The sequence below is a fragment of the Mycteria americana genome, chromosome 2 (assembly GCF_035582795.1).
Source record: "Mycteria americana isolate JAX WOST 10 ecotype Jacksonville Zoo and Gardens chromosome 2, USCA_MyAme_1.0, whole genome shotgun sequence".
NCBI lineage: Eukaryota > Metazoa > Chordata > Aves > Ciconiiformes > Ciconiidae > Mycteria > Mycteria americana.
In genome coordinates, this window is record NC_134366.1 from 118407272 (window position 1) to 118423534 (window position 16263).

The following is a 16263-nucleotide window of genomic DNA, read 5'->3' on the forward strand; positions in this document are numbered from 1 at the left end:
ACTGTTTGTTTTCTTTTTACTTGAAAAGTACAAACAGCACTGGCTCCACAAAGATTTCTGCTACACAGACACACTTTTGTGTTCTAAGACGACAAACACAACACACCCAAATGTTTAGCATCTTTTTTCCCCCCCCTACTGTCTTTAGCAGAGGTCAGGCATTATGATCCCAGTGAGCACAACCCACCATTAAACACCTCTCTAACAGCCACGTTTTCTGCCTGTTTAACACAGCCTCAGGAACAGACAAGGCAACAGCTGTCTTTAGGAAGGTGCTTTAAAAGCCTATGAAAAATTTCCAAGCAACATGAAGCAGCATTTTGGAAATCCGACAAAAAAAAAAAAAAAAAAAAAAAAAAAGACTTGAACACAGCTCAAGGAAGGCCTGATGAGAAACGGGATGGAGTGTGTGCTAGAGAACATGGGCCGTGCCTAAACCATCCCTTCCCAATCATTTGTCCCAACACTTGTGCCTCGGTTTCCCCATCTCTAAAGCCAGGATAAGCCACCCTTACAAGGCAGAGTGAGACACTCGCAAAGATTGCTGTTTAATTACTACCCACACCGAGAACAGCCTAGACACTCATCACCAGTGACAATCTCTCCAAATTCACCTATGCACATGAATCTGCACCAGGATTAGTAGAAAGATAAACTTTCAAGAACATCCTGAAATAATTGTTCCCAGACTATGGCAATTTTTTTTTTCCACAGAACTTGGATGATAAGCAGACTATCTTAAAAAAAAAATCTCACAATGCTTTTTTCTTATACACAAGTTTAAAAGGTCAGAATTAATAACTATTTCAGTCACCTTTCCATTAATTTTGCATTTATTTCAAATGTCTGAGCTCAGACTGCTTAGCTATAATAATAGCTGTCTGTCTCACACCTCTGTGCCTGGATACTGTAACACCCTTTAAACCTTTTCTAAAGAAGAGGGAGGGGAAGAGCAGCATTCCACCACTGCCAGCAACAGAAGTAGCTACTGTGTAAACAGGGATTCAATACCCTGCTGGCAGTGTTATCAACATTACATAAACTGGTACCAAGCTTTAAATAAAATGGCACTTTAACATGGTGGGAGATGCTTATACCACAATTTAGTCAAAACAAAATCTTTCACGGCCTAACAAATTATATTTCATCCAAATCAGTTCCTACATCCAGTTCACCGTGCAAACACATAAAACCCTTGTCCCAGGAAGAGACACTGACCTTGCCATCTAGCAGTAATGAGAAAGACAGATAAAAGATAAGAATCAATTGTTTTGCTTTTGCACAAGACCCCATTTCTACATAGCTATTTGTCACCTAGAGGGCAAATAAAGGTGAGGACACCATCACTACCTCTGCTTACGCAGCCCTATCAATCAGGAATTTTTCTTAAACGTATGCAACCTGCATTCAAGAAGAAAAACACAACAGACCAACTTCGATCGTATACTTGGTTACATTATTTGAGTGCCCCCAGAAGTTCAGACAGGAAATAAAGAAATATAGTCATTAGTTTCAGTCCTTCCTACAGGAGCTCAAAACCTTGTGAAACCTGACTCCTGTATTTAGCCTCCCCTCTTGTCCAACATTAGTGTGCCACCAGACTAAAGCTGCCATAGAAGCTCAAGATCAGCAAAGACGGAGCCTCCCCGGCAGCAGTGATCAGTGCCACACATAGATGTGCCTCCCAGGACACACCCCACAAAGCCATTCAACAGGCATAGAACGCAAAGCAGTGACCTGTTACGTGCACAGCAACGTGGCTAAAACGACGAGCTACAGAATTTCATCCCACCTGTAAACATGAAGAGCAGGGCATTTCAATATTATAGTAAATGTTTATTAGGGTTGCTCTGTAACTGTGCAGCTCTCATTCCATCTTTTGCCACAGACTGAAGCAAGTGTTTGCCCTGGCAAGTCAGTTCAAGCATAAACACCTAGGGACTCCAAACAGGAAAAAAACCCTTTGTCACAACTAGTAGTATAAATCTGACAAACCATCAGCATCCTCAGTGCTGCCTGGATTCAGGCACCTGCTCTTCACTCCAACACTGAATTTTCATCCACGCCAGCTTCATGCTATTTACTAGCAGCACCCAGAAGCAGGGCAGTTACACCGCCTGCAAGGTGGGCTAGATACTAGTGCAGTCTACAGAACGTACATAGTCAGGGAAAGGTTACAAAACAAAAAGGACACTACTACATTTTTAATGGTTTATTAACACTTCAACTTTTAATATCTTTGAAGAAGGCCTGAAAGATAAGTTTTACTTATTGACTTTGTCTTTTCCCCTTCAGCAAAATGTCACCTTCAACCTCCTCCCTCCACCCTCTCTCCTCCCAAGAGGACAATGAAGTTTCAAGCTAGTGTTTGGTTGCTTCTTATATGTAAATTGGCTTCAATCATAGCAGCAGAAACATGCAAGCCTGGGCAATAGTGTTTGTCAACAGCTTTTAGAGAATGAGTAGAAGTGCACAAATAACTTGTGCATTGATACAAATAACTTCTTCTTAAAAAAAAATATATATATATATATGAAGTTCATTTAAGTGGCTTAAATTTGGTGCCCAGAATTACTACAGAAGCTATCTCTTCTATTTAACTAGGCTTTCTTTTTCCCCCCGAACCATCATACTACCCTTTTTTTAAAGTGCTATATTCATAAAATCTTTAAAATACTACTTTGATACTGTATACTTGTTCCATCTTGCCCTTTTGAGAAATCAGAAGAGCAACCTGCAATGCATATTCAACTGAAGTTACACATTTAGCCTCACACAACTTTATGGGCATCGTTGTCTGATCATATCACTAGGAGCAGTGGAGGGACTGTATTTCCCCGTGCTTACATACACAAGTAAGCAGGCAGACAAAGCAAGAAGTTCTAACCACTTCAGGAACAAAGACAAACAATTTAATCCATATTACATGATTCACTGAATACAGTTGATCTCATCCAAAGTGACTCCTGAGAGCAAAATAGCTTTAGCATTACATTTTATATACAGCTATGAAGGGATTACTGGAAACCAAGACAGTCTCCTTATACCATTAGTAAGTACACTGGTTACGAGACCACTGCACACTTTCACTTTGAAGACATTACTTAAACCATGACCAAGTTTTACCACCACCAGTTTGTTATTTATGAAAAAGTTATTTCAATCTGATTTTATCATTATTTTTACCTTATTTCTGCTGCCAGACATCAAAACCAAGTCAGCTGCATTGAGCAATGACTCCTTTTTCTGCTCTCAAGTCCTGAAAGTGCTAGCTACCCTTGAAAACCTCCGTACACTATGCTGTAAACATTTTAAGATCTTCCAGAGGATTCCCCCCACCCTGCCCGGCTTCAATGCAGGAATGACTGCTCTGTCTGAAGCAAACTACATCCTGCACACTATTGCTTTCGTAATTTTCCACGTAATCAGTTTGGAACAGGCTATGAAAGTTTGATGTGGCAATGTTCTGTTAGACAAGAAAAAAAAAAAAAAAATCAGGAGAATTACACCATTCTGAACCAGCGGAACCAAAATAATCAAGACCTTAACATAGTTTTTGCAGTCACTGGGATAGAAGGAGACTTGAATGCAGACACTGGAACAAGTAATTGGAAACATCTGTGCTTGCATGCTGAAGTGAAAAGATAAGCAGTATTTGCATTTTCTTCCATCATCTTCCTTGCACATATGCAAGATTTTATAAAAAAGTTTATCACAGAGAGCAATGACAGAACATGATGTAATTATAGTTTTCTTTTTTTAAAAAAAAGCACTAGAAATCAAAGGCAACCAAGATAACGTACATCTTCTCCAGAACATTTTTCTCAGCTACATAAGGTGTGCATATACCAAGGTCTAACACACTTAGCTGCACCACATCAAGTCAAGCTGTCCAAGAGCGTACACAATTTTGCTTACAGGAGTATATCCCTTCCGCAATTTTTCAGTTTACAAGTAATTCCCTGTATTGGATTATGCTTAGTCAGAAGTACAGATAATATTTTGTTCCAATACTACTGTTTGTTTTTATGACATATTCAGAGATGAGGCAAGACATAAGATTAAGTGCAGGGAAGCATTTCAGACCCCCAAAAAACACATTCTTTAAAACTCAGCTATACATGATTAACACAGGTAAATCTGCCAAGAGTTGCATAAAAATGATTTTCATTTTCAAAAGGTGAGCAACTGAGGCTGCTCAGCAAATATCAACTCTTCTGCATCATGGAATTCACTATGGGTGTCTGAATCATTCAAATTGCATTTCTGAATATCTGCTAAAACAGAATTACAAACCGAGTAAGTTAGTATATGTGAATTAAGTACCCTTATGAAATCAAAGAATAATGTTGACTCCTGGAAGACACCCAGAAGATCCAAAGATGGAACAGAAGGTTGATTATTACACTCCTGCACAATCCAAGCAAATTGCTAATATATTGGAAACATTCATGTCTGGTATTTGTACCTGCTGGATATCCAAATTACTGTGTCCCAAAACAAGTTTGATAATCATCCTCTCTGTAGCTGAAAGCAGCCAGAAAACAGCTCATTTTTTTTAAACAAATGGAATGGAAACCTTCCCCCCCACCCCCCCAAGCTTCAATTACAACAGTCTAAGCCAGAGACTTAAGCAAATAAACTTCAAAATAGCCATTTGTTACAAATTACCATGAACAATGAACTTGTTAGGAATCCCTTCTAAAAGTACGACACACACAAACAGGCTACCCAGCAGAAAAATCTGTTAACAATTTTATTTCTTTTGCAATGTTAAATATTATGGGACAGGATTGTAAAGATGAAGAACTCTCAACAATGCCTCACAAGGGGTAAGGAAGAAATTCTGCCATGATATTAGCAAAGTAAGGTAAGGAGAAAATTTACACAGTAAGAGGCACCATTTCCCCCAGAATACCTCTTGTCATATTCCTGAATGAGTGGGATTAGCAATCTAATAAATCATTTTCAAGAGGTAACAGCAACAGATAAAATTTTAAAGGATTATTAAAATAACATTTACAAGACTCTGAACAATTTTTGAATCTTATTAAAACCACAGAAAGAAAGAACAATTCTTTATTTATGAATTTTCATAAAGGACTGACTGTGCAACTGACACCTGCTATTGATGACTTAATGTACAATTTTGTCCAGTAGCCGAACAGTTTGTCTTTTCAGATTGTGTTTTCTAACCGTGCAAGATCATTAAAGGCAAAGCCTGTTATGATGCTGTACACAAAAATGGCCGCTTGGGCCATACTACCAATGAAGTGGTAGGTAAACAAATCTTTTTCTGGCCAAGAGGAAAAAAAAAAAAAAAAACTCAAAAAAAAAAAAGGAAGCTGCATTTTGCATGCTTCTCTCACTCATTCTTTCTACAAGATGAACTTCCCTAGAAAGAATCCAATGAAAATGGCTGCAATTACAACAAGAAGTGAAGGAAGAGAATTAGAGCCGTTATCTCTGAGGGCCAAAGCTGTGGGTGATCCGGATTTATCCGAGTGCGCTACCTTTCTGAGCCTCAAGCCTTCATCCTGAGGGGGAAAAAAACACAGATGAAAAAAAATTTATGAACGCATCTTCTTTACAGTTGTTAAAACTGAACTCAAAGGCCAAATTTACTGGTGGACATTTAAATAAAGTTAAAAAAAAAAAAAAACCCACAACATTACACCACATCAAAATCCAAAATATGAGCACAGCAAACCATAATATTTCAAATAAGGACAGGTAGTCCACTAGTCTCTCTCCATGCTCTGGTTAAGAAAGATTCTGAAATTCTTGCTAGGCACAACGAAGAATCCTGCTTTTACTTACTATGTGTCAATTAAATAGCAGTAATTCCTCATTGTTAAGGAGAAACAACTCCTTTGTGTAGTGTTTCTCCAAATGTTCCAATGTCATCAGAATTACAGGTGTGGAGACATCATTATTTCATGGTTCTTTAAAAGGCTACCATGGCCAATGAAATTGTCAGATACCCAAAAGCAAATATATAGAAAAATCACACAGAGTCATGTATTGACTAGTTACAGGTTACTGAAATGGCACTTTTACATAAAGGTACTGGAAAGTAGTGTTTGCTTACCTCCTCTGGCCAAACATTTGTTCTTATTCACTAACAATTTGTGATACAGAATGTTACCGCTTTGGATCTCATTTATTCATTCTTAGTGAATAATAATGCACTTTTATTAAAAGCTACTAATTCGGTGTCTCTGATTTAGACTTGAAGTAACTAAGACTACCTTAAATAGGACCATTTCATTTAAGAAGAAAATTATGTAGCTTCAGTATCTCATCCATGACAATCACAAAGTCAATCACTGAGAAGTTCAAAATATACAGTATATACAGGACAGTAAAATCATATTACAAATCAATCTTGACATTCTAACAATTGTATCTACTTTCTGGAATACACCTCTCTTGGCCTAATTACAAACCAGACCTTTCAATCAAGAAGACTGAAGCCACTTCAAGATAAACATGGAAGCAGAACTTACTCTCAGGAGCCGATTTTCATCCGTCAGCTTCATAATCTCTGCTTGAAGTCTTTTGCACTCCTCCACTAGTTTCCTTGTTTCAGTATCGTTAAGTGAAACGCTATGTGCTTTTGGCATCGGTCCATCCTGCTTAGATGTATTCAGTACTGGGGCGGGTTTGCTTGCATCTATATCATTCTACAAATATTAAGAATGACTTGAGAATTTTACTTACCTAAAGAAAAATCATCCACAGCTTAAAATTGAAACAACCCAGCTACTAATATAGTTTAATAAAGTTTATATTTACAGTAATCTGAACAAAGACTTCTGTTATCAGTTCAATTCTGATTACCTCCAATATTAAAAAGCAAGAGAAGATTGCACTGTTTACATTTGGTACAAGCTACTGAGACAAAGATTAATACTTTAGCTGTTTAACACTGACCCAGCAGGCATCCAAAAGACGGCATAAAATACACCAAACAGCATTTTAACTTGAGGGGGGGGGGGGGGGGAAGGGAAGAAAGTAACTCTGCAATAGTTAGAAACAAAACAAAGTAGAAAGAAAACAGGGTGCATTACAAACTAATATGAAATATGTATGGCACAAATATTTTGCGCTTATAGCACCTCTTACTGAAGGAAAATAAAGTATTGCACAAACATAGAATTTGAAGTCTCACAGCATCGCCGAAATATACATTACTGATTTTGAATACAAGTGAAAAGTCACATAAAAAGCTGTGAAAAAGCCAAAAATAAGATTAAAAATCTAGTTCCCACAGCTCTGCTCAAAATAGACAATGATCTTCAGTAGCCATTAATAATACAATGGATTCAACTGTATAGCCCAGGTTACCATCTGTAAAAACATAGCATTCATATAGCAATACGCTCAGAAACAGCTCATATTCAGATTTAGGCTTCTGTATTCCTACTTGCTTGGCTACACAGCTATGTCATTTAGACCACCACCATACTGCATCTTTCATAACCAAAGTAGTCCAAGGTAAGTACTAAATGCAACAGAAAACCTATTAAAAGGTAAACACATCTATGTAATAACAAAGGCCCTAAAAAAAGATGCAAGAATTTCTTTAGTTCCTATGCAAGTATTAGTTATTTGGTCTACAGCATCTACTTGCATTTTACATTTTTTGCAATGCAGCCATAGATAGCATAAGAGCCAGATCCCACTACTCCACAGAGGTACTCCTAACTAGATTTAAAAAGACCAACATATTTATATCATGAGTAATCAGATCAGGATCTGTTGCTTTTTTAATTGGTTTGCTAGCTGAACTGAATTCCTTTAGTAGCACTGAAACTTCACTAGAGACCTAAGACTTATCTTCCTGGAACAAACCTCCTTCTGCTGTTTGACCTCACTGACTGGTTTCTTCGTGTCAATCTTCTGGCTATGACTAGTAGGCATCTGAAGAAAGTTGTTGCTGACTGGAGTGAAATACTTGTGTCCTGGTGCAGGCATATCCTGAGGTGGCAGGTGAGGCTTACCCTCAGGACTTGGCAGATTTCTCATTGCCAGGTTTAAGCGATTGACTAAATCAACTGCTAAAGAAGGGGTTTGCAACCCTACGCTGCTACTGAGAAAAATACAAATATTATGTACAGTCAATACTATGAAGATATCACTTCACTTTTCACTGTATGCAGTACTGAAGATTCTCTTTTTTTTTTTTAATCTGACAGCAATAAAATGCTAAAGCAAATCAATAATAAAAATAACGAAAGGATAATAATTTTTGGCACTAGTCTCCATTGCTGGAGGTTTTTAAGACGTAGTTGGACAGGGTGCTCCCTTTCTGATGAAAGGTTGGACCAGATGGTATTTCAAGGTCCCTTTCAACCTGGGCTGTTCTATGATTCTATGAATCCTTGAAAAGTTATATACTGAACACCCCTCCTGTCTGATTTAGTACAAAATCCTACAATCAATTTAATCAACAAATCAAATCGGTTTAAAAAAATTTCAAAACAAATTTCCATGAGATCCCATCAGTCAGCGTATGACAGTTTCTTACCCTTTTCTTACTTACCAGTTTATCATTTTCGTTGGGCATTTCAAACACACATCTCAATTTGGAGTCCATTAACTCATCAGGTTTTGCTTCTTTCCACTAAGACAACAATTAATATAGTTACTTAATGTGCTAGACTCATGCAAACATCTGAACAGTTCATAAGCTTGCTCTTAGTACTTGACTCCTATATAGCTGGGTACTGTCCTTACCCTAGCTGCAATTTTCAGACTTGCTTCTGAACAATGATTTTTTTGTTCATGTTGACTACTGCGAAGCAATGAAAGCTAGAAATGGTTAATTAAGTCTGGAAATGGAAATTAGTAAATTGAATGCAAGGATGGATCCAGAGGTTTGTAGGGGATAGCGAGGGGACAATACAGCAGTTCCGTTAACACACAATGAGGAACAAGTACCATCTGAGTCGGTTTAAGAACAAGGTTCTAGCCCTATCACTTCCTGGTAAATGTACTTCTTGTGTCCCCATCTTGGAAGCACCAATTTTAAACAAGATTGAAGGACACCTTTTACTGACTCTATATTTAGTTCCAGAGTAAATTTCTTCAGTTCTTCATATTTTAGATTTTTAACCACTTCCTCCTTTTACTGCATAATACATTACAATCTGGACCTAGAGAATTTTTCAAAGCTGTTTATAAAAAACATTTTAAATCCTAATGGTTATCAATATATTTAAATAATTGTGAAATATGCTGGAATCTCTCTGCTCAACTGACAACTAACTTTCAAAGCATACACTTCATGTAGTTGCCTTAAATCTTTAGGCTCAGAGACTGATCTGAAGTCTGCGGCAATTTTTCCAACAATAACTAAGGTAACTCTGAAGTTACCTTAGAATTGCAGGTCTTAACAGACTACAATATGCAGGCTTTTCATAACATACTTACTTTTTTTTTTTTTTTTTGGGGGGGGGGTGGTTCAGTGGCATTAGTTGTACAGTAACTTGTGACTACAATTAACGATTTTCTGCAAGATCTGTTTCTCAGTATTCTATACTTCAACACACTGAGAAAGCAGTTATTTGAAAGGTACTTCTAAAGTGGATTTTTATAACCTCACCAAATAGTTACGCTTCACTTACCACACATAACCAAGAGCTATCAGAGCATATTAAGAAAAAGTAAACCAGACCAACAAGGAAGAGAGATGCTCATTTTCTAGTTACATGTCTCAAAAGCTTAACAAAATCTGAAAGGTTTTCCACTGTTTCCAGTGAAGAGTGATGCCACAGCAGTGTTTGCCTTCATATAAGGGGACAGAGCCTAAACCTGCAGATGTCAAGTGGATTTCAGTGATTTATAAAACCTCATCTTTATCCTTTGTTTCCCCTCTCCTCCTCTGCCTTGAGTGAACATTGAACATACCTGTGTAAACTCAGGCATTCCTTAAAACAGCCTCTAGAGACAGAAGCCTGTCTTCCTTCCATTGCTGCCAGCTTGTAACATCAGAAACAGGTGTCCTTACTTCTGAACTAACAAGCACAAACCTAAATACCTTCTTTCTGGATCTTTCATCAGACCAATCCTGCCTAAGAACTGAATCTACATGTTCTATTAAAACAGAAAATAAATCTATCATTTGTGCTGTGTTTAGCCACTTGGTATCTTGTAGAGAAACATATCTTAGTCTTCCAAATGTTTCAATTCATTATAATCCCATTCAACATTTCACTTAAACACTTTTCAGACCAAATGCGCCCATTTCATACAGCTTCAGGCTTGTTGTTTAAATATACTCTTGATTCCTTCAAATACAATCTGTTTATCCCCTTCAGATTAGGTGCATATAAGGTACAACATGCCCATATTTTAACACTGAACTGACCTTACCTTAGATTCACTACTATTTCCATTCAACCAGTTCACTAGGCAAGTTCTAAGAACTGAGCTTGTATGCAGTATTAAAAACCCTGAATCACATATGGAAGTCATACTTGTTCAGAGAAAAACCAATTCTTCTCCAAAAAAATTGCAAAAACATGATTCATTTACACTTAAGCCTGAAATTTTTAAGGGAAAAAAAAAAACAAAACCCCACAACAGTCATTTAACCCCATTTTTACTTACCACTGCCTCCATATCTGAAATATTTGGTGGTGCATAGGTTGTTTGTACCATAAACTTGTGTTTACTCTTCTCATTTGGGTCATAGTCAAAAGGCTGCAGCATTACTGTTCAAAAGAAAAAAAAAGCATAAAACTGTGATTCTTCAGCTAATCACTGTAACAAGCATGCTATCCACTTTAGATTTGCTTCTCACTGAACAGACACTGAAAGTTAAAAGGCAAAGGCGGTGTTGAAAATAGAGCAGATCTACACTGTAGCAACAGGTACTGAGAGGAAAGATCTTGAAGTTTTTCAGAGTCTGGTGTATCTGACATGATTATTTCTCAATTACTATAGCTAAAAGGCATTTCATATACAAATATGAACAAACAGATCCTGTAAGACAGACAAAAAAACCCCAAGCAAACCCCACAGGAATTTCCTTTGGAATAAATACATTTTATGATTAAGTGAATGCAAAGTTAAAGAATTGTAGCATACATTACGATAGTTACTCAGGAAAAAAAAGAGAGAGATCCTACATTAGGTAGACCACCAAGCACTGGGGCAAGTTCAACTGACTTCTAAAGGTATATTAATCTAAGCTGGGAGCAAAACTACTAAAATACTTCATTCAAACTACAGTTATTATAGGAGGTAAATCTGCCTGGGGCTCTAATAATACATCTTTAAAACCCTTTCAAATTGAGCTCTTTAAAAATAAATTTACAGTGATTAGTTATGTAATAACTACACAACAGATTTTACTCAGGTTTTAACATTCTTAAACATAACTCCAGTCTAACAGTTAACATTTGTCCAAAAGTACTCCAAAATCCAGGTACACACTGTAATTCTGTGGCAGGTTTTGGGCCTCCACCACATTTTACCAGCGAAGAAAGAGGGATGGGATTCAAAATCAAATTCCCTGTAAAGGCAGCTTTAAGTGAAACATTAAAATAAAACTCATAATACCTGCATTTTATCTTACGTATTTTCTCACTGCATTTTCAGCTTTCAACACACTGTAATGCAGATTTAAAAAAAAAAAAACCTTCTGGATTAAATCAGTTGTTTCTGACACAACATGGTTTGTACAAGTACCAGAGGCAGAGTATGCAGGCGGTTCACACTTTCTGAATGACAGCCTTTTTACTGTACTTTCAGCTTTCCAAAGTTGAAAACTCTGTTGGTCAAGAACAGAAACTCATGTTTCTCAAGTTATTATTTTGAAGCGTGCACAAGCTCAGTGAAAAAAATTACATCACTGACAGTATTTATAGCCTCCATTATTTCTACAGCACTACAATACTTTTAAATGAAAGCTTTAATTACAGAAGCACAGTACCTTCATCCACCCAAGTTGTACAAGGCCATCCACAAGCAGACTGTATGTTTTTATACCACATAGCAGTTGTACAGATCACCCTGGCATCACTATTTTGTGTGTGGTTTCTTTAGTTCAAAGGGACTGAAATAACATAATGTCTAGAATACAGACCAGGAGATTAGAACTTTTACAGGATATAGTTGCATATCCAGGGGTATAATATAAGGGTCTGCAGAAATACCTGAATATACAAGGTTTGTTATGGTAGTGTTGGGGGACTACTGAAGCAGAGGGATAGATACACAACCAGCAGAGTCTACCTCCAACCATACTGTCTGCCTGGAGCGGACCCTGAAACAAACTATCATGTTAGCCCCCTCGTCTCCTTTCAGAGACAATTAGTTGCCTTACTCCAGATGGGAGTACAGGACCACACAAATTATATTTAAATATGTGTATGTGGGTACACCTGCAACTTGCTCTACAAGAGGATGAGGACTCATGAGTGAGCTGTAGAAATAAATTATTTGACAGTGTACATACACTTGTCTTCCACAGAATGGGAATTCCTGTTCAGTATATCTTTATACAAAATTAAAAGAGAGCTGAAGTAGTTTCAGATAAAGATTTTAAAAAACTCCCAAGAATTACACTTATGGAGTCCTATCAACAGGTATCTGTATATTTACCTATTTTACAGCAATGAAAAAGCTACAGCAGAAATACTGATTTAGCTAGAAAAACACATTGTATGCTCTGAACAACCTTTCCATATATTCTAAACCAATTCAGTCTGTAGACTTTGATACTGCTACGGTTTTCAACAATTCAATTACATTTTCCACAATTCTGAATCTTCGTTAGATATATAGTTCAACATGCATCCCTTCACACAGAGAGTAAATTCTTCATGGTAGGATTGAACTGCATTAGTTTATAAAATACTAGTGTGTGTGTATAATTTATATACTGTATAATTATAAAATACATATATATAAATACAAAATAAATATTAGTATTTTAAATATATATTTAAGTACAGTATCAAAATTACTAACTTGGCCTTTCCAAAGTCACTAATACCTATGAAAAAAAGTTACTTCTAAATTTAATTACACTGCCACCTACCTTTAGCCCTTAAATACTAGTTACAAGTTGCAGGTGTTTGCTACAGGATGGTTATCTCTTTTTTTTTTTTTTTTGCCTTAAATGTTACATACAGCATAATTAAAGGATAAGTGAATAATCTGAATCAGATATATTTCATAAATAAAGCACATAAAGGAACTGCAGTATTTGACATGCTTTCAAGCAATTCTGTTTGGAAAGGTTTAAAAGTCAGCTTCCCTTAATCATTAGTCTCACTGTGGTTCAAAACATAACTGATCAAACTAAATGCTTCTTCCAGGTATGGATGCTATAGCAATTTACCTCTAAGAATTGTTCCATCAACAGACTACTGAATAGCATGCAGTATTCAGTTTCCTAAAGCCAAGGGAACAGATGGAATAACTTGAAAGATAGCAAAGCCAGCTTTCCATCATCAGAGAACTTCTTCACATGCTGGCAGAATCCTCAGATAACTAGTTAAATAACTTTATGTTCTTTGACCACTCGGTAACAGCTGAAAATCTGACTGAATTGAAAAGCAGCAGAAAAAGACAATCCACAAATTCAAAGAGCTCTTCAAGCTCTTCACAGTTTTAAGTAATCATGGAAAACCTCATGAATATACAAAGGCACAGTTTTCAACATGTTCTTGGAATCCCTGAGTAGTCCAAAGATCACTTCTAGGGGAATTGCAACAAATAGTTATGAAAGCAAGCCTCTTGTTAATAGGCTTAGGTTTTCTACACAGGAGGGCTTTATCTCCACAAAATAAATCTTAAAGGGGTCTGAAAACCAGAAGAAAGAGCAGTTACCAGTAACAGTAACAAGTTGTGAAGGAAGAAGAGTAACATGCTATATTCTAAAAAGAAAAATCAACAAGCAGTTGTTGTTAACAAGTTAACAATAAGCAATACATGACACAATAATAAATAGTTAATTTAGGGCATCAAGGTAAAGAAAAACAGGTCTTACCAAATTAGTATTTTTGGAAAAAATGTATAAACATGGCTGAAGAAGGTTACCTAGTGATTCACAACTGGATGATAAACAAAATGCCCAGGGTCTTCCTTAAAATGACTGTTAAATCACATCTCCCACCAACAAATTTAAAAACTGTCTTGACTCTGAATCAGCATGATGCACTATACAGTCTGAAGACAGCTAACACTATCTCAACATTTAGTTTTGAACACAGTTTCAGCCCATGGTATCCTATAGTGATTTCTCTCTGCACAACAACGTGAGAGAAATCTATTTTTAACTACATGAAAGATGAGTCAGCACTGAAAATATTCAGTTGAGAGACTGATGAGATAACAAAGTGGGTCACTAGAAAAATTATCTGCGCACTTGGCTTACTAAGTGACCCAAAAGAAATAATATGCTTAAAAACAAAAAGATGAAGCTGACACTTTGGGGAGGGGAACTTCATTCTGAAAAGCACTGTGGAGTCACTATAACTAAACAACTATACATGAAAGCATCTTGGGGTCACTGTAGCTGAATAACTGCATGAGAAAAAGGGATATCAAAGATTTCCTGCTATGCAAACTGAAGAGTCAAGCAGTATGATACTGTTTCCCTTTATTGGTGAACCTGAAGCTGAAATATTGTATACAGCTCCAGTACTGCCTTATTTAAAAAACTGAAATATTCAAAGCGTTAAAAGGATTATTTGTAATTATGAAAACACACTTTACAATAGGCAAACGGAATACTTCAATCTATTCAATTCCCTGAAGAGAAAGTCCAGCAGTATCTTGATCATGATGTATGACTACCCACAGGAAAGATCCCTGGTACCAGATCAAACACACAGTTAAGACGAAATGGCCGTAAGTCAAAGTTGAAGACGGAAATAAAGTAGGCTTTTGACTACTTGAATCTTGAACCAATTCTCAGCAGAATGATCTTTCATCCACAAGATGCTGGACTGTCCATGGTAAGCAATACTGAAGTTTTAAAGGGTCACATTCTACAGACCATATTATAGAATCATAGAATCATTTAGGTTGGAAAAGACCTTTAAGATCATCAAGTCCAACCGTTAACCTAGCACTGCCAAGTCCACCACTACAACATGTCCCTAAGCACCACATCTACATGTCTTTTAAATACCTCCAGGGATGGTGACTCAACCATTTCCCTGGGCAGCCTGTTCCAACACTTGACAACCCTTTCAGTGAAGAAATTTTTCCTAATATCCAATCTAAACCTCCCCTGGTGCAACTTGAGGCCATTTCCTCCTGTCCTATGGCTTGTTCCTTGGGAGAAGAGACCAACACCCACCTCCCTACAACCTCCTTTCAGGTAGTTTCAGGGCTCCCCTGAGCCTCCTTTTCTCCAGGCTAAACAACCCCAGTTCCCTCAGCCGCTCCTCAGAAGACTTGTGCTCTAGACCCCTCACCAGCTTCGTTGCCCTTCTTTGGACACGCTCCAGCACCTCAATGTCCTTCTTGTAGTGAGGAGCCCAAAACTGAACACCGTATTCGAGGTGCAGCCTCACCAGTGCCGAGTACAGGGGCACAATCACTTTCCTAGTCCTGCTGGCCACACTATTTCTGATACAAGCTAGGATGTCATTGGCCTTCTTGGCCACTTGGGCACACCGCTGGCTCATATTCAGTTGCCTATCGACCAACGCCCCCAGGTCCTTTTCCACCAGGCAGCTTTCCAGACCCTGTTCTCAAAGCCTGTAGCATTGCATGGGGTTGTTGTGACCCTACCGCAGGACCTGACACAGCCTTGTTGAACCTCATGCAATCGGCCTCAGCCTATCAATCCAGCCTGTCCAGATCCCTCTGCAGAGCCTTCCTACCCTCAAGCAGATCAATGCTCCCGCCCAACTTGGTGTCATCCGCAAACTTACTGAGGGTGCACTCGATCCCCTCATCCAGATCATTGATAAAGATACTAAACAGAACTGGCCCCGATACTGAGCCCTGGGGAATGCCACTTGTGACCGGCTGCCAAGTGGATTTAACTCCATTCACCACCACTCTTTGGGCCTGGCCACCCAGCCAGTTTTTTTCCCCAGAGAAGAGTACACCAATCCAAGCCATGAGCAACCAGTTTCTCCAGGAGAATGCTGTGGGAAATGGTGTCAAAGGTTTTACTAAAGTCTAGGTAGACAACATCCACAGCCTTTCCCTCATCCACTAAGCGGGTCACCTTGTCACAGAAGGAGATCAGGTTAGTCAAGCAGGACCTGCCTTTCATAAACCCAC

At 37.8% G+C, this 16263-nt stretch overlaps 1 protein-coding gene across 1 annotated transcript in view; it reads right to left on the reverse strand.

The window, feature by feature from the left end:
- Positions 1–4742: 4742 nt before the first annotated feature.
- The window catches only part of VAPA (VAMP associated protein A), a 33274-nt gene continuing 21753 nt past the window's right edge, over positions 4743–16263 (reverse strand). The window contains exons 3-6 of the mRNA XM_075494360.1: positions 10618–10721; positions 8549–8629; positions 6510–6686; positions 4743–5537 (exon numbers count right to left, since the gene is read on the reverse strand). Of these exons, the coding sequence (XP_075350475.1) occupies positions 5379–5537; positions 6510–6686; positions 8549–8629; positions 10618–10721 (521 nt within the window). The 3' untranslated portion in view covers positions 4743–5378. The remainder of the gene's footprint in view (positions 5538–6509; positions 6687–8548; positions 8630–10617; positions 10722–16263) is intronic.